At 46.0% G+C, this 25,079-nt stretch overlaps 1 protein-coding gene across 1 annotated transcript in view; it reads left to right on the forward strand.

Moving 5' to 3' along the window:
• Positions 1–568: 568 nt before the first annotated feature.
• Positions 569–25,079, forward strand: part of arhgap5 (Rho GTPase activating protein 5) — a gene marked incomplete at its 3' end in the record, with an annotated part of 57,634 nt that continues 33,123 nt past the window's right edge. Inside the window, exons 1-3 of the mRNA XM_080479807.1 lie at positions 569–809; positions 16,126–20,061; positions 23,971–24,124. Coding sequence (XP_080335933.1) covers positions 16,330–20,061; positions 23,971–24,124 — 3,886 coding nt within the window. The 5' untranslated portion in view covers positions 569–809; positions 16,126–16,329. The remainder of the gene's footprint in view (positions 810–16,125; positions 20,062–23,970; positions 24,125–25,079) is intronic.

The following is a 25,079-nucleotide window of genomic DNA, read 5'->3' on the forward strand; positions in this document are numbered from 1 at the left end:
TAATAACAACAACAAGAATAGTAGCTATAATTATTAATTATTATTTTCATATTTTACATTATTGAAAATAATTTGGCAAAAACTTACAAATAAACATGGATTTTGATACAAATAAAAATTACATTTAAAAATCTAAATGAGATTATATATATTATATATATTCTTTAAAAAGAATTTATCCCACAATGATATTAGAAATATGTTAACGTATGCAAATAACTGAAATATTAAATATATTTACGATTCTGTTGTTTATCTAAATGGTGGACCCAAACTAGTTAGATTTTTTTTTTTAACAACAGTAATAAGATCTATTTTACCAAGACCCTTTCATGTTTTTTTAAACGAATATTTTAAGTTTTATTCAATCTGGAGCTCAGAATTGAGTCCAGTGTGTTGATGGGAAAAAAGACTTGACATGTAAATGTGGGACATTAGGAGAGAGAGAGAGAGAGAGAGAGAGAGAGAGAGAGAGAGAGAGAGAGAGAGAGAGAGAGAGAGAGAGAGAGAGAGAGAGAGAGAGTCGCCATTACTGCCTCTCTTCTCTCTGCTGGGAGGGAGCAGCTCCAGAGCAGCTCCAGCAGCAGAGCAGCTCTAGAGGAGCGGAGCAGCAGCGGAGCAGCAGCGGATCCCTGAGGCAGGTTTCGCCTTTCAGCACAACCCAGCCAGCGGCTTCAAACTCCCCCAGAACCGTCCGGGACCCCGCGGACCGCGGCGCCCCCGCTCCCGCTCCCCCGCCCGCCCGCCCGGCCGGCCGGCCGCCCGCCGCTGTGGATCGTACCCGGACTGTTTCTGCTCGTCGCTCCGCGGTATGTGGATCTGGGAGCGACCATGTTCTTAGGTGGGTAGGGGAATGCGTTCCGACTCCACTCGCTCACATTGCGCTCCTCACTGCACCGACGTGGGATTACCTAAACCTGCACGGACGGCTCCGTAATCCCGGGATGACCGGAGGTGGAATAACCAGGCCGGTTTGGTAAATTTAGCCCAGGTTGTGATTTTTTTATTTTTTTATTTTTTTAACCCGATGTGTTTCCCACGGCTCTGAAGTTGGCCTCCGTTTGGGAGCTTCCCCATCCGCCGGTTAAGGAAGGATTTAAGGGAAAAGTCATCGGAGGAAAGAAATGGGAAATTACCAGTTTATTAGCAACAATAACCTTTATCTAATGTTAAAATTCCCGAGTTATGTGTTTTCACCTATTTAATTGTGTAGTTTTTCCTCAGGTACCTGGGATGTGGGAAAGTTACCAGTTGGGCCACTCCCATTTCCCATTTTGAATTACTCATATGACAAAATGAAAAGTGAAGCACTAAGTAAGCTGTAAGATTACCAACAACACAGATTGAACTATTCCTGTAAAATCAGATTATATCACCAATAGGTAGAGTTAGCTTAGTAACCAACGTTACTTTTGCGTTGAGTGATGTTGTGTTAACCTCCAGTTTGGAAGATTCCCAGTTAAGCAATGTTCATATATTTTGCAGATGGAACGGTGGGACCTTTCCCGTTATACAGTGTCGTTAACTATTCCTACTTTAGCATTATCCTGGCGGTGTGATTGTGCAGCTGGGAAGTTACTACTTTGGAAAGTTCTTTTTCCCACTTTAGACTTTAATAAAGCCTCGTGAAATAAGTTAGGAGAACATTTAAACATTCTGTTGGAGCTTTTCTCAAATGTTTCACTTTCACGTGGGAAAATTCCCAGTTGGTGAATGTTGTTGTACATCTTCAGCTGGAATGTGGGACTTTTCCACCTCCCAGTTTTCCAAACTGTCCCGTTTGAGCACCGGAGATCTTCAGAACTTATCATTTGGTATAATCTCCCAGTTTGGAGCGATCCTAAAGAAGTGGGTCAAAGCGTGGGAATACTAGTTACTAGTTTCACCTGGTAACTTTCCAAGTTCCCAGCATGGATTTGTGCACCAGTTGACCTCACTTAACTTGTGTTTTATGTCTGGCAAAGTATTTTATTCCACATTAACCACGATAACTTTGGTTAATTACTAAGTACTTTAGTAAGAAATACAACTTCACATGTCGATACACAAATATCTGTTGATTCAGGGAGATCCAGTTTCTGGCTGATTGAACTTGTTTAACTCACAATGGACAGTTTCTCATTGTCGGGACACACGGAACCCGTTTCAAACAGAAACCTGTTTTCTATTTGCCCCGTTGGATCCGGCTCGGGTTGAAACCAGTGGTACCTCGTCGATAAGTTCTAACTAACACCCAAAAGGATGTCAGTGAAGTGACAGGAAGCTGAGCGATGGTATGAAAACCAGATTGGAATGAATGAGGTCGTTACGCTTCCGGTTCTCTTGCTGTTTTTCTTGCATGAAGTTCAAATCAGATTGAGTCCAAACTGAGTTCTGTGGGACGTAATCCCGTCCAGTCTGGAAATGAATCCAAATTCATGAGAACGGACTTTTTGTTATTGATTAAAAAAAAAAAAAAACTTTGATTACGTCTGTGAAAATACAGGAAACGTTGTTTTTTTTATTTCTTTTACACAAGTAGATACACCTAGAGCTGCACTCGGCAGAGCGTAGACCTTCGCCAGCGCCACATCTGTCACCATGGAAACCAGTAGATTACAAGGTTATTGATCCACCGCGATACCTTCCGTCATGTGTCCTGGTGGTTTAAATTACTTCATGTTACCACTGTTTGACACTGATGTACACACGTTGTACAATTTCCATGTGGACCCCCCCATCAACCCCCCCCCCCCCCATCCCCCCCCCTGACCTTTGACCCTAAACCACTAACCAAGGTAATGAAGCTCCTCCATGACGTTCCTCTGTCCTCCACCTCGTGAGGAACATTTCTTCACAGTTTTTTGGGGATTTATTCAGAAACAGTCATTAACATCCCAAAATCGAATAGAAATAAAATACATACATACAAAACAAAACCAGAACCGCCGTCCCAACGTTCTGTGGTGAAGGTACTTCTATGGTTCTATGGTTCTATGGTTTCAGGGTAAAGATGGTTTAGCTTCTACTTTCTGCTTCATTAAACAGGCTTCTTGTTTATTTACTATTCAGAAGGACAGGAGATGATCTTTACGTTGTATCAAGTACAAACCAAAGCTTTGATACTCACTCTGGGTCTTGGTGACTTTATTTCAAATGGACAGTTGATTTCATCAGTACAGGCTCTATAATCTGATGTTAGAGGAGGAAGATGCTTCATAATCTGATGTTAGAGGAGGAAGATGCTCTATAATCTGATGTTAGAGGAGGAAGATGCTCCATAATCTGATGTTAGAGGAGGAAGATGCTCTATAATCTGATGTTAGAGGAGGAAGATGCTTCATAATCTGATGTTAGAGGAGGAAGATGCTCTATAATCTGATGTTAGAGGAGGAAGATGCTCCATAATCTGATGTTAGAGGAGGAAGATGCTTCATAATCTGATGTTAGAGGAGGAAGATGCTCTATAATCTGATGTTAGAGGAGGAAGATGCTCCATAATCTGATGTTAGAGGAGGAAGATGCTTCATAATCTGATGTTAGAGGAGGATTATGCTCTATAATCTGGATGTTAGAGGGCGATGCTCTATAATCTGGATGTTAGAGGAGGAAGGCGCTCTATAATACGGAGGTTAGAGGGGGCGATGCTCTATAATCTGATGTTAGAGGAGGGAGATGCTCTATAATCTGGATGTTAGAGGAGGAAGACGCTCTATAATCTGTGTGTTAGTTGAAGTTTCATCATTTATCGGAGGAAGACGCATCAACCCAATTCCAACTTTGTTCCCAGTGTTCTAGTGAAGCCAAACGGCGGTGGACACGCCCACTCTCACTAACATATAAAAGTACTTGGTACTAAAGTACTTGGTACTTCCCAGCTCTTTTCTCAAGTGTTTTGCTCAACTTTTACAATGTGAGACTCTAATTTAACCACGGAGCAAACAAAGACTCTTGGTGTCCTCTGTAAAGGGACACGGACCCAATGTTGGGAACCACTGATTTGATCTGGTCCAAACTGGTTTATATGTGGAAGAGTTTAGAGTTCATCCCTTTATTCCTCCTTTAATAAAGCCGTTCTGAACATCAGAGGTCCGATTCCTTCCAGGTGTGATCTGTACCTGGTCAAATGTTGTCTACCTGTGTGGTTAAAACAACAAAATGGTAGTACCTTTACACTTGGATAGCAAAGATTTAGGTTAGATTATTGCAGTGCAGTCATTTATCTAAAGCGATTTAATATACTTAAAGCAGCAGAAGAAGTATATTTTTGCCATATTTTCCTTAAAAAAAATCCCTTAAATTCGCCTGCAGCAGTCCAATAGGAAGCACCAATGCGAGTCCAACTTCAGCCCAAACTGCTGCTTAGCATTAGCACACATGCTAACGCACCCCTTTTGGCGTGCTAGGCTAGGCTAACGTTAGCTCGCAGGGGCTCGGGAGGGAAGGTGGGCTTCGTGCTTCGCCCCCCTCCCGAGCCGGGCCGGGCCGGGCCGGGCCGGGCCGTCGCTCTCTCCTCCCGGGGGACGAGCGAGCAGGCTCCGGGTGGGAGCGTCGGAGCTGCCGGTGTTGGCCGCGGAGCGTTGACGCATTAAGTTAACGTTACCGTCCAACTCATTAACTCCCCCCGACTCGGCGCTTCTCTCCCCGGCCAAGCCCCCTCCTATCCCCGCAGACTGCGAAGCCCCGCCGCCCCTCCACCGCAGCCTCGTTCCTGAAGCCCGAACACCGAAATAAAGGAGACAAATGAGCGTTGAAACGGTGCGAAGCTTCACGTGGCGTTAATGAATAGTTTCCTGGGAAGTTGCCAGTTTTCATCCACATAATCCGGGAGATTAATAATCCAGATTTTTGGCATTTTTCTCAAACGTACTGACTGGTTTCTGCTCACACTCACACTGACTGCCTCTGTGAAGGGTGGGAGAAGAAACCCTGCCAGAAGATCACCGTATTTCAACAGATTTGTTTTGGCTTATTTTTTGTGATTATTCAGTTTATTGATGATAAACGAGTCGTTTGGTGTTTTATACATGTTTGTATCTGTTATTCGTGTATTTTCTCAAACTGCGGTCAGTCTGTGTTTGTTGACTCTTTCCTGGCAGGTTTCTGATCTGTTGGTGTTTCTCTCCGGGTTCTAGTTCTGCCGGTGGACCTTTGGTCTGGTCTTGGCGTCTGTTTGCAGTATTTTCCTGTGTTTTGGTATACTTCCACTTTTTGCATCATCCAGTGACGATTTCCGCGTCTTTAAGCTGCACGTTGTGTTTTTCTTTTCGATCCCGTCAAGCTTCCTGAGGCTGCTTTGTCTCTGGATCCAGGTTTCGTGTTCGGTCATTCTGCCGTATTCTTTTTGTCTCTTGAGTCGTTCTGCAGACAAATCGCTTTCTTTTTCTTTCTTGGGGTTATTTTATGTTGCCTTTATTCAATTTTTCTGTGTATTTGTTGTTGTTTCTACCATCTCTATGTTCATTACGTTGACGATCTTTTGCTCATAGTTGAATGTATGAACGATGTTTTTGTTCCATTTGGCCTTTTTCTTGTGTTTTTGTACTTTACTTCTGTTTATTTTCTGTCTTTTAACTGTGTTCTGGGCATATTTGTTGTTTCTCTTCATTTCATTGGGTGGTTTTGCTTCTCCAAAGTCATTTTCAGCTTCTTGTGTCTTTTGTAATGACGTTTTAAGTGTTTTTATTGCTCTTCTTTGAACCTGCAGTTGTTCTGTTTCTCCTTGTGAGACAGTTTGTGTTTGGATGTGGTAGTCCTGGCTCACTTTAGGGTTATCTTGTTTGTTTTTGAGCCGTTGGTGATGTTTTGTATATCGCCAAAGATGTTTTTAGTCTTTTTTTTGTTTGTTTTTTGCGTCAGTTTTTTCCTCTCTCTGGCTTTGTGTTTGGTTGTGGAGGTTTTGTGCTTCTAATGGTCATTTTGTAACCGGAGATAATTAAAACCACAGCAGGATACGTCAATACCGACTGTTGATCGGTTTAATTGGCGACTCTATCTGCATGTGAACTTGAATAATGAGTAACTTTCTAATGGAGATATTATGACGCTCCATCCCTTGAAACTTGTGTGGTTTTCTGCTGCAGCGGCTCGCGTTAAAGGCGTATTTCACCTTTTCTGGCGTCCGCTCTGATTGGTTACCGGCAGACCTGCAGGCGTAACGTCTGCCCCGACGCCGAGTTACACAGGTTGTTAAAAGCATCAATTATTACCGGGACTCATCAGCGTTTGAAAAACAGCAATTAAGTTCTTTGTTGGCACTCGGTGCGCTCTGGTCTGCGTTCAGCAGGTTGATGGGACTCCCAGTCCACCGCGGTCACACATGTCCACCTGATCAGCCTCACGTCCGCGTCACTGTCTCGTCTCAGAGCGGCGGGATTAATGGAGGAACATGTTTATGCTGCACATGTGTCAATATCCCGATAATCTGAATGTTTATGTTTCCTCACGTCCTCGTACGTCACAGCGGAGAGATACACACCGTGTGTGTGTGTGTGTGTGTGTGTGTGTGTGTGTGTGTGTGTGTGTGTGTGTGTGTGTGTGTGTGTGTGTGTGTGTGTGTGTGTGTGTGTGTGTGTGTGTGTGTGTGTGTGTGTGTGTGTGTGTGTGTGTGTGTGTGTGTGTGTGTGTGTGTGTGTGTGTTATCCAGTTTGATCTCAGAATTTCCTGCAGGCTTTCACCTTCTGAAACCGCTGGAACACGCTGGAACACGCTGTGGCCGTCGCCGTGGCCGTCGCCGTGGCCGTCGCCGTGGCCGTCGCCGTGGCCGTGGCCGTCGCCGTGGCCGTCGCCGTGGCCGTGGCCGTCGCCGTGGCCGTCGCCGTGGCCGTGGCGGCGTGTTTCTCCAGTGAACCCGAGGCTCCGTCATTTAAACGACACACTTGTCTTTCAACCCGTTGAAGCTTCTCGGGGAAACATTTCCACGACAACAATCGAGTGAAGACTGCGTCATTCTCGTGTTTTCGTTTCAGAAAAGTTTGGTTTTTAAATGCATGCATGTAAGAAACGCTGGGAATGTTGCAGGTTGGATGTGAGGCTTCAGCCGGACGCTGTTTTTTAGTAATCCAACCAAACGGGCCTAAATGTGGATGGAGAAGAACCGTGAGCTCCGGTTCCTAACATGAGCCCTGTGACACCCCCCCCCCCCCCCCCCCCAGAGTCACATTGTCTCTTATATGAGGCTCAAGGCTTCTGATTTAGTGTAAATAACCAACTGAATGTCTGTAAATTGGATTGGCTGGAGATTCCAGCTCCTTTGATTGATATCCTGTCCAGGTGAAGCGTCGCCGCTCTGGTGAAGCGTCGCCGCTCTGCTGCAGCGGTGGAGGGTTTTCATTCAACTGGACCAGCGTGGGTCTCATTACTGCGTCTTTGTGGCAGTTTTGAGTCTTTTTGGGGTCATTGTGTGTTCATTTGTTGGTATTTATGGTGGTTTTTCATGTTCCTGAGGTAATTTAGTACCTTATTGTCTTTGTTTTGGATCAGTTAGTTGTATTATTTTGTGTTTTTTGTTTCTTTAAGTGACAGAGTGGTCATTTGAGGCCTTTTTGTGGCAGTATCGTGTGATTATGTAGTCGTTTGTGGTTCTCTGGGTATATTGGAGCCTTTCGCAGGGTTTCACATGTTGTTTATGGTCTTTTAAATCTTATTTTTATACCTTTCATGGCCCTATAGAGTCTTAATATAATCTACCAACCATCATTACAAGTGATCTTGTTGAGAAACTTTGAAGTTTTATCTTGATTTAACTTTGCAAATTGGATGGAAGGTCGTCTCTTTTCTTTTTAAAGTTGAATTTCATGACTTTCTGGAGGTCTGATGGAAATAAAGGGTTAATAACACATATTGGTATTGGCGTTATGTTAATAATGTTGGTTGATTTCCAATACCATGCTCGGCGCTTGTCAGGGGTGGCGTTGACAAACCCTGTGAGTGACGACAGCGTTGATGGTGACGGACGGCTGATAGAGTCGTTATTACATCATCGACTGAAGGACCAATCAAACGCTCCGTCTTCTGGTCCGGACCCGAGGCTCAGGGGACGTCACAAAGCTTTTCTATCACGTTGGATTGAACTTCAAAGCTTCTTTAATAAAGGAAATCGTCCATCAGGCAGCGGCTCAGACTGAACGTAATGGAAGCTGAATCAACCTGCAGTAACGCGGCGGTCAATCCACGCTTCAGCGGTCAATCCACGCTTCACTTCTGAATTTCCACGCAGATAAAGCAGAATTATTGATTCGAGAGCAGATTGGTGCATGCGGCAGGATTTTAATCAGATCGGTTTGAAACATTTTTCTATGATTATTCGCTGCATGTACAGTGTTTCATCAAGGTGTTTACCTTCGCCGTCTTTATTTCATCTGTTTTCCTTTGTGTCTGCGGCTCCCTCACTCTCACTCAGTCCAGAACATTTATAAAAACACTATGCTTGTTTACACTGAAACTCTGATCTTAATCTGGATCCTGGAGTTATCGGATTATCCAATCTGATAACTCCAGTCTGTGGGTGAATGATGTCACACGCTGAGCGTGGCTCGCCGGCAGGTTGAGGAGGTGGTGTGATTCTCCAGTGGAGTGATTGACAGTTTTTCTCTGGCAAAGCCGACACGGCGCTTTATTTTCTTTATTCTAGATGAACATTGTGTCAAACCTCGCCGGTTTAGTGAGAGGACTTCTGTGCTATAGCTCCAACTAGTGGCGGGTGGCTGCATAACAGTGAAGCGGCGCCTTGTACATGAATGAAAACATTAACCTACGCAGTACTTCTGGTGTGGCTAGGAGTTTTACCGTTTAGCCAAATAGTTGCATATATCTCTAATGTACACACATTACTTTGATTTATTTCTTATTACGTCTGCCAAGGAGGTAATAGAATCATCAGCGTGTATTAATCTGTATGTCTGTTAGCAAGTATAAACTGCTGCTCAGATTTAGTTGAAACATTCACCACAGGTCGATTTTAGTTGATCCGGATTCTGGATCTGGAGTTCAATTTATAGGATTGTAAAGATTACATCAAACTACATGTCAGGTTTTCCCCACCTCAGGAATCTCTGACTGCTGTTTATAACATAACAGGTTTATAAATGTAATCTAAAAGCCACGGGGGTTAGTGCTCAGGGTGCTGCTTGGTGATTTAGTCTGTATGAAGATGTATTTGGTAACCAGAATCTTGTGGATGCTTCCCGTCTCACACAGATGTGGAGACTTTACTGACTCTGAGTATTTTTCACTTCATTTGGATGGGGTGGTGGTGGGGGGGGGGGGGGGGGGGGGGGAACCACGTTCTCTCTGCATTCTGCACAACTGCAGCTCCTAATGATGATGACGACGGTGAAATTTGAACCTCTGATACGGTTTGTGGCTGATGAATGGCAGCGGCTGCTTTTGTTAAAATGTCTGTGGTGTTCAGGAGGAGGTGAAACCCTTTGAAGTCTGGTTTTGTTCGTCTCTCCTGGTGGGACTCCTCCTCCTTCCTCTCAGGAGGTTTGGGTCTGTCCTCGCTGGGATGAACCGGCGGCGTTTTGTTAGATTCAGTCCGAAGCTAAGAAACAAAAAAAAGTTAAAGAATTTTGCACACATTTCCAGCCGAAGCAGCTTTTGAAGCGTTTGAAGCTTCCTGGTCTCTTCCTGGCGGCGAGCAGCAGCAGCAGCGCCGGGTTTCAGGGCTTAGCAGCGTTTAGTCATCTCTAAAACCGGCCTGCCAAGTGATACCTTAATCCCGCCTGCCGCCGCGCTGCGAACGGACTAATCACCGTGCAGCACGGGGCACTTTCACGCCGCACAGCTCCGTCCAGGTGTCCACAGAATGAAGCTGATTGGCCGCCCGTCTCTTGTAAGACGCGCTCGCCAGCCTCAAACAAATGCAGAACAGATGCTCGGATCCGAGTGAGTGAAAGTCCCAAACACTGAGGTTTGGACTGAAGTCAAGGCAGCGGATGTACGGCCGCAATCATGGCTGGGTTCGCCCGACGGGGAGCTAATGGAGTCCACGTTCTGGGACCGAGGGCCTCGGTAATTCCAGAAGTGAAAGATTGAAAGTGTTTTCTGGTTGTCGAGTCACGAGGGGGAAGAGTTCACGGCGTTAAATCAGAATTAGTTGTTTTAATGTAGGTTTTGTTTTGGCTGCTGAAAAGACCTGAGGACGAGCGTGAGAACATTTGACCAAATCCAAACAAGCTTCCATGTTTCCCACATAGAACTCTTTTTCATCCACGGATTCAAACCGGGGACCTTCTTGTTTCAGGCTCAGGTCACTGACCTCGAGGTGACTGTGGTCCCTTACTTTATCAGAAGCATCTCTGGTGAGAGAAACTCTGAATCGGCCCGTTTACACGACAACGTTTTCAAGTACAAATGGAAAACCTTTGTTGTGTTTTGGGTGTGCAGTAACGCTGCTCAGAGAACCTGAAAATACTACCTTTTGAAAACGGCTCCCAAGGTGGAACTTTCTGAAAATACACCGACTCCTTCAGAAAATGTAACTGTCCTACAACGCTGATACTGCACATGGGTACTGTTCTTCTGCACATGCTCAGTAGAGACAATCAGAACAACGTTTCCTCCGTGATGTCATGACTCCCTGTTCATATTCTCCTGGACTTGGTACTTTTATTTTGACAGTCATCATAATAACAATCCAACTTGGTACTTTTATTTTGACAGTCACCACAATAACAATCCAACTTGGTGGTCTGTCCACTAGAACGTCCACGTTCTCCCATTGTTAATGTTCTGAACTAACAACAGCACCAACTAGTGGCCTGGCATGCTCACTACACTGTTTTCAGCATTTGTGCCATTTCCGTGAAGAACGGACAACGTTTAAACATTTTCCTCATCTTTATATCTCTAGAATATCTGTCGAAACTTTCAGCTCCTAGTTCCTGTGAATCTCTTGAACTCTTGTTGTCTGATATTCATGTTCCTGGTTCGACGAACCCTCACCGGATACAGACAGTTACTTTTCTTGTGTTTCTGTCTCTGACTGTCGACACACTGAAGCTCAAACGTTTCAAAGACTCTTCTGAACTCTGGGGAATTTTAGGGGATTCTGATCATGTGGTGAAAAAAAGTTTCAATAATTCAGTTTTAACGATACTTTATTAGTAAGTAAGTAAATTTATTTATAAAGCGCTTTTCACAGATCAAATCACAAAGTGCTGCACAACAAGGTGAAACTAAAACAGCAGCAGCAACATCCCCGATGATATGAATGAATGGATATATGCACACAGCTTATGATCCAAGTTACTCTGCTTACATTCACCCCCTTTTTCTTCTTTTTATATCTCCAGAGCAGCTGTGAACACTTCTGGTTTGTAAGGACAAATATAGCATAATGAAGTCTGCAAGTTCCTGTGAAATCTATTTATGTTTCCTGATCCTCAGGTTCCTCAAGTTTCAGTCGTTAGTCTGAAGAATCTCTGACTCTTCTTCATATCTCTAGAGCAGCGGTGAACACTTTTCGTTTCAAGTGAAAACACATCGTCATAGTGTTTCAGGAAAGTTCTGCGTTTACACAGCAACATTTTGAAAAAGATGTTTAGTTGGTTGTTTTTGGAATGAAAAAACTTTTCCTTTTCAAAAAAAGTATTCAGTATTCAGTATTCAGTACTCCGAGCGGCGCCGTCCTGTGAACTTGACCCCAATAACACAACGAAGGCTTTGTGTTTTCACTGGAAAACGTTGTCGCGTAAACGGGGAAACATTAGAGCTCGGCGCTTCACTGTGGCCGCTTGTTATTCTCTCCACCACCAAACAGGAAGTCAGACAAACTAAGAAGCTGCAGGAAGCCGCCTCACATCTCCCACTGACTGGAGCAGAAACTCCTGGGCTGGCCACGCCTCCTCCCCACAGCCACGCCTCCCTCCTCCCCACAGCCACGCCTCCTCCCCGCAGCCACGCCTCCCTCCTCCCCACAGCCACGCCTCCTCCCCGCAGCCACGCCTCCTCCCCACAGCCACGCCTCCCTCCTCCCCACAGCCACGCCTCCTCCCCACAGCCACGCCTCCCTCCTCCCCACAGCCACGCCTCCTCCCCGCAGCCACGCCTCCCTCCTCCCCACAGCCACGCCTCCTCCCCGCAGCCACGCCTCCCTCCTCCCCACAGCCACGCCTCCTCCCCGCAGCCACGCCTCCTCCCCGCAGCCACGCCTCCCTCCTCCCCGCAGCCACGCCTCCCTCCTCCCCACAGCCACGCCTCTTCCCCGCAGCCACGCCTCTTCCCCACAGCCACGCCTCCTCCCCAGAGCCACGCCTCCTCCCCACAGCCACGCCTCCACCATGCAGCCACGCCTCCTCCCCGCAGCCACGCCTCTTCCCCACAGCCACGCCTCCTCCCCAGAGCCACGCCTCCTCCCCACAGCCACGCCTCCACCATGCAGCCACGCCTCCTCCCCACAGCATTACACATTTTTTAAATATATATATATATATATATATATATATATATATAAGAACCAGCTCGAGAGATGTTTGCTTTTAATTACTTCGTGTCCTCAGCTTGATTTTCATCGACTGTTCTAATGCTGCTGCTTCAGGGAGTTTTTATTATTCATTTTTATTCTTACTGCTGTTTTTGGTCTTAATATTGATTTAATTAATTGTCTTTTAGTTTTTTCTTCTCAATTTTACAATCATTTAGTCCTTTTTTTTAACTGTTAATACTAATTTATTTCTCTATTTTATTTGAAACGGGTTGGACTGCATATAGTGAAGAATTTGCTATGAACATTTTTTTTTCTTCTTTATGATAATAATAATGATAATAACAATAATAATGATCTTGATATACATCCGTGTGGAACGCCACACAATAAATGGTCCGTGTTTTAAACATGCTTTTTTGTTTTCAAATGCTTTGAGATTTTCCTTTTTTTTTTTTTACTTCTAATTACGAAATTAGTACAAAAATAGTTTAAATTACCAAACGATTCACACGTTAAAAAGGACAAGAACAAAATTAATGTTATTTTATTTTATTTTAATTCTATCAAAAATAGTTTTTGTTTGTCAATCTTACTAATTGAGGTTTGGTTTAGCCGGTTTGAGCTCTTTGTTGTGATGACAAGTAGACGTTACAATATTTTTTTATAAAAGCCGGACATGTTTTATTCTGAACCTGCTGCTGTACTTCATGTTGCTGCTCAGGTTCCGGTGCTTCTTTGTTATTTTGACGGCGACTCCAGAGCCTGTTTGGGTTGGGCCCATTTTGGATTTATCATCATGGATTGATGAAGGTCTCTTTCTTCTCCTCCTCCTCTCATGTTACCGTGGAGAAGGAAAGTCCGGCTGCAGGCGGTAATCCCACAGATCGAAGGGTCTTTGGGTGAGACGGAGAGGTTTTGTTCATGAGTGGACGTTTATGTATGTATGTGGTGATTGTGGTGCCTTCTGAAAGGTGCACAGCGTCCCACCGTTTAAACTCCACAATGTTTACCAGACCAGTAACAAAGACACGAGTCACCAGGAGGCAGGGGTCAACCAATTAACTTAACTTTTAATATCCGATTCTGGGGATACATTCAAGTTGTCCAATCTTTGCACTGCAGATGACTTCACTTTTATGTTTTCCTTTTTGGCCAACCACTCTTCTGACTAACAATTCATTGGGTCGCTCAGTAATTGGCCTTATGGTCAGTCAGTTATTTAGCCAATGTATCAACCAATGACTGACTAACTAACTAACTTATCAACAAATCAATTGATTAAACTGACTAACAAATTAACTAACCAACTGACTAACAAATGATTGACATTGACTCACCGAACAACTTTAGACTGACGAACTAATTGAATAATCCAGTAACTGACTAACCAACAAACCGACCACCCAACCAGTGTCCAATCAACTCTCTACTGACCGACTAATTGACGACTAATCCATTAATTCACCAACCGAGCAACAACCCACTAACTGACTGACCACTAACTGACCAACTCATGAGTGACTAACCAGCTTAAACAACAACAAAATAAATCCTGATGAGTTCAATAAATAAACTAATAAACTAGATAAAGACTAAAAACAAAAGAGGAAATATCTCAGTTTGACTAACAGTTAGTCGCAGTGGACCAGTTGTAACCCCTCAATATTAAATTAAGTTAAATAGTAATCTATGTAACCAGTTATGTTGCGTCACAGTTTTCAGGTTTCTCCTGTCAGATCCTTTCTGTTGACCGTTGTTCACTGTAAGCATGCGGTGGTTCTTGAGAAATGAATCTTGTTTTTGCACCATAATGTTAGAAAAGTGTTTAAACGAGCAGAAGCAGTCAGAGTTTATTTCCAGGTGCGTCCGTCACCTGGGCCTGTGTAAACAGAGCGTCGGGTGGGCGGGCTCCACACCCCCCCTGCTCTCCTGCGGCTGCAGTGGATTCCTGCTCTGCTGCAGTTTTCCCCGCACGCCGCCGCGCTGCAGCTCAGGTCCGCTGGCCGATTGCCATCGCCGTGTGAAAAAACAAAGAGCGAGCGAAAGTCTGTGTGCAGTTATCAGCCTGCAGTCGGGTCACGGCCGGGTTCAGGCGTGTCGGACCGTGGCAGATAAAACCGGCAGCGTTTCCGTGTTCTAAAATCACAAACTGTTTGTCACAGTTTTAAAAAAAAAAAAAACATGAAGCAGAAGCGTCACTGCAAATGATCACACGTGCTAATCAGGTTTAATAGTAATGACCCGGAGTCGTGGGGATTATACGTTCAGCTCTAATTACGCGGCCCCGGGTCGCGCTCGTGATGATGAAGATGATGACGGTGAATCTGCGAACTGATTTATTTTCTCTGTTTCACTTTCACAGCAAAGCAAATCATTTCTAGGTCAGTGGCTGTCAAAGGGCTGGAGTCGCATGCCATTTTTATCCTGCCTCGGCACAAATTGGTTGAAAGAACTTTTTTTTCCCTCTCTCCCTCTCCCTCTCTCTCTCTCTCTCTCTCTCTCTCTCTCTCTCTCTCTCTCTCTCCCTCTGCAAGGGGAGAAGTGACATTGCCGAGTGTGCTCCGTGATTGAATTACCACCCCTCCTCCTCCTCCTCCTCCTCCTCCTCCTTCTCCTCTTCCTCCTCCTCCTCCTCTTCTTATATAAACGTTACTGTCATTCTTTTGGTTTTTGTTTTCTTGGAACACCATTTTCACATTTGCATGTTTTGAAATCTTCCCACTTCCATTTATAAAAAAAAAATAAAAATCACTGGGATCACTGAAACTGGGTTCTCTGCTGCCGTCCGTTTGTCTCAGAATTACTCAGTAAAATCAAGTCGTAGCATTCCAGGTAATCTCAGGGAAGTTGGAACCCATGAAAGTTGCTTTTTAAACGAGACCTGAAGCACTGTAGTGTTTTACGTGTGAGTCACTGAAATGGTTGAAGAATGCTTCTAAAGCAGCGCTTATGCTCACGGGCTGAACTGTGCAGCCGTGTGGGAATCTGAACTGGAAGTTCTGCTGCAAAAACTACTTCTTAATTCATGTCATGTGAGCTTAATTACTGTATCGTGAACATTTAAAGGGAAAAATCTGTTACTCGTGATATTGTTCCAGCACACTTTTGCATACTGTCAAAAATAAAAATTTTCCATAAAAACCTCGACTTATTTATGTTATCTACTCACAAGCATGAATTTCTCTGAATAGAATCTTAATATCTTCAGGAGTACATCATTTAAAAATATAACATGACAGCATATGTTTGAAATGTACTTATAAAACGGAACCAAAATATTGACTACCCAAGCTTAATTTCTTCGCTTTCCTGCAGATGACGGACATGTAAACACAAGTATCGACCAGGATTAGAAGCCTTCCCAGCTGCCTGGTTATACCAGCTTGTTGTATTACTCACACATGAAAGGCTGCGTCACAACCTTATTAAATGTTCACCATTAAAGAAGGATTATTTTGTCCTGTTTTAGTGTGATAATGCTGACGTTTGTCTCAACTTTCAGATAACTGCATGTAATGCCAGATAAACATGTCTGATTTGTTTTCCAGTGCCTGTACACACATGTCCATACGTGTCCAGAGGGGTGCACTTCCAAGCAAAGAGCTAATTACATTATTGGTGATAAGGAAGTGCTCGGAGGAGAAATCGATGTAAATACGCATTTGTTTGTTTCTCCTTTTCATTTGTTTCCTAATAGTGAATTCTCTGTCTTGCAGGCAGGTGATAAACGGAGAAGTCGGCTGCTCTGTGCCAGCTTAAAGAAGACCCTGGATAGAAACTAAGGAGGAGGGGGCATTCACTGGAAACGGGGGTAAACAAGGATGAAAGTGCCTCTGTACCACTGACGAGCGGAACTGGAATGATATCGTGACCTTATTTTCCCTGAAAGTGACGAAGTTAGCAATGAGCGGGGGGATATAATGGCCAAGAACAAGGATGCACGCCCCCCGACATTCGCCGTCAGCGTGGTTGGCCTCTCGGGGACGGAGAAAGAGAAGGGAAACTGCGGCGTGGGCAAGTCCTGCCTGTGCAACCGCTACGTGCGACCCGATGCAGATGATTACTACTTGGAGCACACCTCGGTGCTCAGCACGATAGACTTTGGAGGGCGCGTGGTCAACAACGACCACTTCTTGTACTGGGGGGATGTGTCCCATCGAGGGGACGAGGGACTGGACTGTAAAATTCAAATCATCGAGCAAACGGAGTTTATCGACGACCAGACGTTCCTCCCGCACCGGAGCACAAATCTACAACCGTACACCAAACGAGCGGCAGCCACCAAGCTCCAGTCGGCAGAGAAGCTGATGTACATCTGCACGGATCAGCTGGGCTTGGAGCAGGACTTCGACCAGAAGCAAATGCCTGACGGGAAGCTGAACATCGATGGCTTCATGCTCTGCATCGACGTCAGCAAGGGCTGCAATCGCAAGTTCGACGATCAAATGAAGTTTGTAAACAGCCTTTACTCTCACGTCGTCAAAGCCAAGAAACCGATTGTTGTCGCCGCCACGAAATGTGACGAGTGCGTGGAGCAGCACCTGAGGGACCTTCAAGCCTTCGTCGCCAGCAAGAAGAACCTGATGCTTATCGAGACGTCTGCCCGCTCCAACGTCAACACAGAGGTCTGCTTCAATGCCCTCATCCAGCAGCTGGATAAAACAAGAGGGAAGCCAAAAACTGTGCCATACCTGGAGGCCTATAAGATACAACGACAGCTAGTTGCCTCAGTGACGGACAGATTTGAGAAACTGATGGTACACACCGTGAGGGATTATCACACGACGTGGAAAATGGTAGTGAATAACATGAAGGGCCAGGCAGACTATGACGAGTTCATCACCCTGGAGGGCTCCAGAAAGGCGCGCAACATGTTCACAAAGCACATTGCACAACTGAAGCAGGAGCACATTCGCAGGAGGAAGGAGGAGTACCTCACCACACTGCCAAAAACCCTCAACAACCTCCTCAACAACCTGGAGGAGGTCGAGCAGCTCTCCTGGCCCGAGGCGCAGAGCATCATCCGAAACCGGCCTGATTTTCAGTACTGGTTTGTGATGCTGGAACAGACGCCATGGGACGAGTCGGACCACATCAATACCAGCGACCGCAGGATACCGTTTGACCTCCTCGACACACCCGATGGCGAGAGAATCTACCACAGTCACGTCCAGCATCTGCTTTCCGAAAAAAGACGAGTGGAAATGAAAGACAGGTTTAAGAAGACGCTAGACCGGGTACACTTCATCAGCCCAGGGCAGCCCTGGGAGGAAGTTATGTGCTTTGTAATGGAGGATGAGGCCTACAAGTACATCACAGAATCAGATAGGAGGGATGTTTACTGTAGACACCAGCAGGAAATAGTTGAAAGGGCCAAGGAGGATTTTCAGGAAATGCTTTTCGAGCATGCTGAGCTCTTCTATGACTTGGACCTTAATGCAACCCCCAGTTGTGACAAGATGACTGAAATACACAGTGTGCTGAATGAGGAGCCCAGATATAGGGCGCTGCAGAAACTTGCCCCAGATAGAGAGTCGCTCCTCCTCAAACACATTGGCTTTGTTTACCACCCCACCAAGGAGACGTGCCTGAGCGGGCAGAACTGCGTGGATCTGAAAGTGGAGCAGGTTTTAGCTAACAGACTGGTCCAGCTCGACCACGGCCGCTCCAACCTCTACTACAACAGTGCCAACATCGATAAAATCAACCTCTGCCTCCTGGGAAAGGAGGGCCTTTCACAGGAACTCGCTAACGAGATCCGAGCTCAGTCCACCGATGACGAGTACACCCTGGATGGTAAAATCTATGAGCTGGAGCTTCTCTCAGTAGACGTGAACTCCACGCTGCTCTTCAGCCACACGTGGATCACCACCTTCAAGCCACATGGTTGCTTCTGTGTATTCAACTCCATAGAGTCTCTGAACTGTATTGGTGACTGCATAGGCAGGATCAGAGCAGAGATAGCGCAGAGCCGACGAGACAGATTTGCTCAGCCTCTACCTTTTATCCTCATCCTGGCAAATCAGAGAGACAGCGTTTGCAAAAACATACCGATCCTGAGGCACCAGGGTCAGCAGCTGGCAAACAAGCTCCAGTGCACCTTCGTCGACATCCCCTCTGGGGCGTTTCCCCGCAAGTTCACCGAGTTCCAGATCAAACAGGGGCTCCGAGCGGTATTGGATGGGCTCAAGCATAACTTTGACGTCTTAGCCCCACTGCCATGCATCAAAGACATGTCGGAGACGGATCTGAGAATCGTCATGTGTGCCATGTGCTGGGATCCCTTCAGCGTCGACCTCATCCTCTCGCCTTTCCTCGACTCCCATTGCTGCAGCGCCGGGCAGCCGGGTCAAAGCAACACGCTGATCCTGGACAAGATCATCGGGGACAGTCGGCGGAGGATCCAGGTCACCATACTTTCTTACCACTCTGCCATCGGGGTCCGCAAAGACGAACTGGTGCACGGGTACATTTTGGTCTACTCCGCCAAGCGCAAGGCTTCCATGGCGACCCTGCGCGCGTTCCTAGCTGAAGTCCAGGATGTGATCCCAGTCCAGATGGTGGCAATCACTGATAGTCAGGTCGATTTCTTTGAGAATGACTCCATCAAGGAGCTGATGACAGAAGGGGAGCACATTGCCACGGAGATCGCCGCCAAGTTCACAGCTCTCTACTCGCTGTCGCAGTATCACCGACAGACGGAGGTATTCACCCCCTTCTTCAACGAAGTTCTGGAGAAGAAGTCGAACATTGAGAGTTCATTCCTGTTTGATAGCTCATCGAGAGAGTGCACCACTGGAGCCAGCGAAGACGTCTTCCCCACCTCGCCGCACAGCCACTCCCCGGCCTACAACACCTACTACCCAGAGTCTGATGACGACAATGAGGCCCCCCCACCCTACAGTCCAATCGGAGACGATGTTCAGCTGCTTCCAACACCCAGCGAGCGGGCCAGGTATCGGATTGACCTCGAGGGGAATGAGTACCCGATCCACAGCACGCCTGTGGGAGAACATGAACGCAACCACAAAGTGCCTCCACCTGTCCGGCCCAAGCCTGTACTCCCCAAGCCTAATGTCAAAAAGCTGGACCCTAATCTCCTCAGAACCATCGAGGCCGGCATGCGGAGCAACCGCAGGGTGCCTCGCGGCCCGACTACGCACACTGAGGAAGTGGAGGCGTCCGATAACTATGCAGACCCTGTGGACACCCTGTTCAGATCCAGAGGTTTCCACAACGATGACATATACGCCGTGCCCGAGGACAGCCACAGTCGCCTGGTCAAAATCCGTAACTCGTTCGGCGGGCTGCACAGCCTCCATGGAGGAGAGGAAGAGAACGGCTTCGACAGGAAGTCTCAAGCCGGCAGGCGGCCATCAAAATACAAACATCGTTCCAAAATCCTGTTCAGCAAGACAAAGGCTTACCAAAGACGTTTCCAATCGGACAGTGACGGCGAGGAGTCCGGCCCTGCCACACAGAAAAAGAAAAAGGGAAGAGCCCACCGAGGCAGTGAGGAAGACCCGCTGCTCTCCCCCGCTGACCCCTGGAAGGGCGGCATCGATAATCCCGCCATCACCTCGGACCCTGAGCAGGAGGACAAGAAGATGAAGAAGAAGAAGACGCCCAAGACGCCAAAGGAACCCAAGAAAGTAAGTCCATCGTTGCCAATGCATTAATTTCTTACCTCTGTTCTGCTTACAGCGCAGTGCTTGAGGAAAAGAAAATGAAAAAGAAAGATGCAAAAAAGGCAAAGTAGAACTGAGTGAGAACTGAAGCAAACGTCTTTTACTTTATCAGTTCTTCTTTCAGTGAAGCAGTAAATTGTTTCATCATCAAAATATGAGAAAAACAAGCAATATTCAAAGTTTAGTATCGTGAAAGTCTTCAAATAAAACAGAAGAAACACTTTTAACGAGCTGCATCAATATTATTTGATGTTGAAAAACCCCAGCCATTATTAAAACAGTTAATTTTGTTCATCAGCATTTCCTTTCTTTCTGATTGTTTTGCAATCTAACATTTAGTGATCTTGATTGTTGATTAGTAATGAAGAACAACCAAGATCCCTGCGATGGTCTCATCATTACTAATGATCTGATCAACTATTTTAATAGATATTATAATATTACTTGGTTCTTAACACCGCCAACACTTGAATATATTCACATTTGATTTCCTGCAGGACTAATAGAACATGAGAATAATCCTGCTTCGATGCTTGAATCTGACAATCTGAGACTGAATAGCTGTGAAAATGTATAGTATCACTGCCTCTCGCCCTCAGTGTGCTTCTGAATCCAGGAGAGGAAGTGAATGAGAGTGTGATCGAGAGCAGAAGCCATTGTGTTACACTTCTAGCTGAGCAGTGTGTGTGTGTGTGTGTGTGTGTGTGTGTGTGTGTGTGTGTGTGTGTGTGTGTGTGTGTGTGTGTGTGTGTGTGTGTGTGTGTGTGTGTGTGTGTGTGTGTGTGTGTGTGTGTGTGTGTGTGTGTGTGTGTGAGCACATTTCACTTTTGAACAGGCCCAAGACTCATATTGAGAACAAACTAATTTGATAATTGATTGATCAGCCGCGTTTCTGAGATACTTTATGAGCTTCCACACCTCCTCAGGCTCCCACAGAAGCAGTAAAAGCGGCTGATAGCAGACGTGCTGTTAGGAAGCAGCGGGGCTCCGGCGCTGTAATCTCCCAACAAGAGGCTGCGTCTCCAAAGCACGTCCGCAAACACAAAAACATTTCATTCAGCCGCCTTCATCTAAATGCCAAGACAAATACCGCCTGCATGAATAATGTCGCAATTAAACCACCACCTTTTCGTCGTCAGACGCACAAAGAAACCTCCGTGCACCAATCAGTCGTGTTTGAAATGCATGTGAAAGCGGACATTAGCATACAGAGCATGCACACACCCGCACAATCTCATGCATCTCAAACATTACTTACCTGCAGGCACATGTGCATTAGAGATTTACCAAAAGACCATCCATCTTCTGCGCCGCTTTACCTTAACGCAGGGCCTCGAGTTACCACCTGTTAGCCGCTATAAGTGGACCTGAGCTGCGTTTTAGGTTTGCTTCATCAATCTTATCCGGCTGTGCTGAGACAAGCGTCCATTTTGCAGAAATATCAAACAGTTTAAATCATTGGGTCAAAGACGCTACGAAGGCTTTCGGTTTCACTTGATTTACATTCTGGAAAATACGGTAATGCAGTCGGAAACTTGCCTGGAGTACCGTATAAAGGCTTAATCCACATTTATGCATGATTGGCTAATGAACGTGTCAATCAATCAGTCAACCAATCAATCACGCCCCTTTTCTGCTTTGTAAACGCTGTTTTCAGAGGTTGATTTGATCCACCTGATGTCACTGACCACGATTTACCCCAAAACTGTTCAACCCAGCGGCTCGGATTTACAGCCGCGCCAAATTTATGAGCTTGTTTTGTAGCTTTTAGCTGCGACTTTAATTAACGTGGAGAAAAGAAAAAAAAAACGCCCAAAACTTCAGCTTTAATTAAGGCACACTTCTTTCCCTCAAGTCTGGGACGTATCGGGTAATTTTAACTATTCCTCACTAATTTGTAGCCTCGTGTTTAGGTTTGTTTATGGTGACCAAGATTGAAGGAGGCGGCTGGACTTCTCACTGTTCTCCTCAAACAGCAGCGAACGTCTGCTTGTGATTAAAAATGTTTGTCGTCTCTTAAAAATGTAAAACAAGCCAAACCCCGAAAGGAAAACAACCCCCCCCCCCCCCCCCCCCCCCCAACCTGTAACAGTGACGGTGTTGAGCAGAATAACCCCAGCGGGGCAGATTCCTGCAGCCCGAGTGCGAAGTGGACTTCAGAACACATGCTCGTGTGCGTCGGTGCGTGGACCAATCAGATAACGGCGTGCGAACCAGCGGCCCGCTGGCGCTGCACGGGCGCCGCAAGCGCCGGGCCATTGTTGTAACATTGAAACTGTCTTTGATAATCAGGGAAAGGAAGGAGAAGCAGAAGGTACAAAATGGAAGGTGTTTAGTCGCCGTCTCGGCCAATTAGAGAGGAGCCCCGACCGCTGTAGGCATGACAACACTTTGAAGAGCAGAGGATTGTGGGAAATCAAAGCCAGCACTGCTCCTCGTTACTCGACCCAGCTTCGGTCTTTCTGTTGCTGTCTCCTCGTCTTCCTCCCTCCCTCGCTCTTCATCCCACCAACTTTCTGTGTGATCTATTCCCTCGCCGCCTCCCTCCTCCTCTGATACGTGCCTCCTCCTCTTCACCCTTTCTTCCCCCGTGCCATTTTATCAATTCCCTCGTTCACTCCCTCCCTCTCTTTCGCTTTCACATCTTTTTGTCAGTATAAACTTCCCATTTCATGTTTCCTCTTTTCATCTTCTCCTGCAACTTGCCTCATTTCCTTACTTCCCGTTTTTTTTCCTTCTTCTCTTTCCCGTCAGTCGGTCTTTTCCTCACCGTCTCTCAGTTTTGTCTTTCTTCAAAAAGAAAGACAAACTATTTTAATTAAGTTCAACAGAATGGCACACTACTTGTAGGAATCTGCACATTTAAAATTCTTGTCTCAACGTCGGGTTTGAAATTATTATTCCTGTATTTTCTCATGTCTCTGCGTTGGCGATCAAAACTCCGACGACTTTTTTTGGTTTCTGTTGTCAATGAGGCGCATCAGTGAGAATTGATGACAAATAGTTAAAGTGAGCAACAAAACAGACAATAAAGCAGTATATCCTAGTAATATTCAAGCAGTTTCGTGTTACTTCAGTATCGTTACTTTGGTATCGTTACTTCGGTATCGTTCCACAGCGTTGACCGAGCAGCGAGGAAAGATTTTAGCTGAGCGTCACGTTAAAGATCAGGTCGGCGTCGGAGGGTCAAGCCGGACGTTAGAGTCCACGGTTTAATGGTTCTGAGCCAAAGCAGAAAACATTTGTTGTGTTTTGTGACGATGCTCAGTGCATGCACACCACAGCTGTAGGAAAGTGTTCTTCTGCACATGCTCAGTAGAGCCAATCGGAAAAAAAATTTCCTCCGTGGTCTCATGACTCCCAGTTTATATCCGGCTGGTACTTTTATTTTGACAGTCGTGTAAATGGGAACTTAAACTGCTTCACGTAGGTTATAAAATAAGATCTAAAGATGATGAATTGATTGTAACAGACTGAAATTCAAGACAAAAAAGTGAAAGTAAAATCAAAATAGTTATGAACTTTTTAAAAGTAATGCTCGAGGTGTTTTCAGACTCGGGGAGTTCGGTTCCACAGGTGAGGCAGAATAACTGAACGCTGCTTCACTTTGTTTGGTTCTCGTCCTGGAGACAGAATAAACTTGTCCCAGATGACCTGAGGAGTCAGAATACTTCATAACAAGTCCCTCTGACATGTACTTCACAGCAAAGCAGACCCAGTGAGGCTGTTTGGAGCCTGTGGGCTTGACAATGTCCAGATGTGTAATAAAGGCCATACTGAGCTTCTGTGTACCAACCTTCCCACTCACTCAGCATAAACAGTCCTCACACGCCAGGCTTCACCTCTCTTATCCCCTCCTCCCCTCCCCCACAGCACAGATCCTCCAAACCCCCGAAGCCTCTTTACCCGCCCACCCGGCGCACCTGGGAGAGCAACTACTTTGGCGTCCCCCTGCAGAGCCTGGTCACCCCTGAGCGCCCCATCCCACTCTTCATCGAGAAATGTGTCGACTACATCGAGCGCATTGGTGAGTCACGCTTCTGTTATCATTATTATCGTTTTCTGTCGCCTGCCGATGCAATGAGGTGCCGCCAGGCTCTGTGTGTGTGTGTGTGTGTGTGTGGGGGGGGGGGGGGGGGGTTGTTTGGCCTCTCAGTCGTCTTGCCAAGCTGCCAGTCAATACAAGTCAATTCCAGTTCCGTGAGCTTCGACGTGCCGGCGGAGCGCCGCCAGGGCGATCACAAAATAAGATGGTCAAAGATTACCGAGATCAGAAAAGTGATTAGAGAGTGGCAGCGGGGGGATTTACAGGGGAACGTGCCGTCCATTAATCAGCCTCAGCCAGAAGGAAAGAAGGACGAAGGAGCAGGCGGGGCAGAGTTTGGTGACTGTTTGGGCGCATCGCCTCTTGTTGTGACTGAAAGTGGAGCTGAAGTGATTATGGCCAAAGAAATTGTTGGTTTCAGCTGCACAAATTGAGGATTTGCTGCTTTCTGTGTCTGTGTGCGTGGTAGCTTTTTGCTTTTGGACTTAAGAGGCAATTAAAATATCTCTCTAAATAATCTCTTGCAAAGTGTGATTGTATTATTTAGTATTTTGTATCCCTGTGCTTAACAGACGAGCATATTTTTCATTTACGAGCTGTGAAATTAGACGAATATATTGTCTATTAATAACTGGCTGCATCAGTTGTTTGGTTTTTGGTTTTATTTGCACAGGTTTTTATTAATGTCGGAGTTAGATTGTGTGTGTGTGTGTGTGTGTGTGTGTGTGTGTGTGTGTGTGTGTGTGTGTGTGTGTGTGTGTGTGTGTGTGTGTGTGTGTGTGTGTGTGTGTGTGTGTGTCTGTGTGTGTCTGTGTCTGTGTCTGTCTCCCTGCCCAGTTGTTGTAAAGATGGCCTCGCCCTGAGTAAAGTCAAGTATCTGCCTGATGTATATTTATACGCTCTGTGGCGGATGTGTCATTTTTACAGCTGTTTGCTG

This window comes from Lipophrys pholis (genome assembly GCF_963383615.2).
Source record: "Lipophrys pholis genome assembly, chromosome: 14".
Taxonomy (NCBI): Eukaryota; Metazoa; Chordata; class Actinopteri; order Blenniiformes; family Blenniidae; genus Lipophrys; species Lipophrys pholis.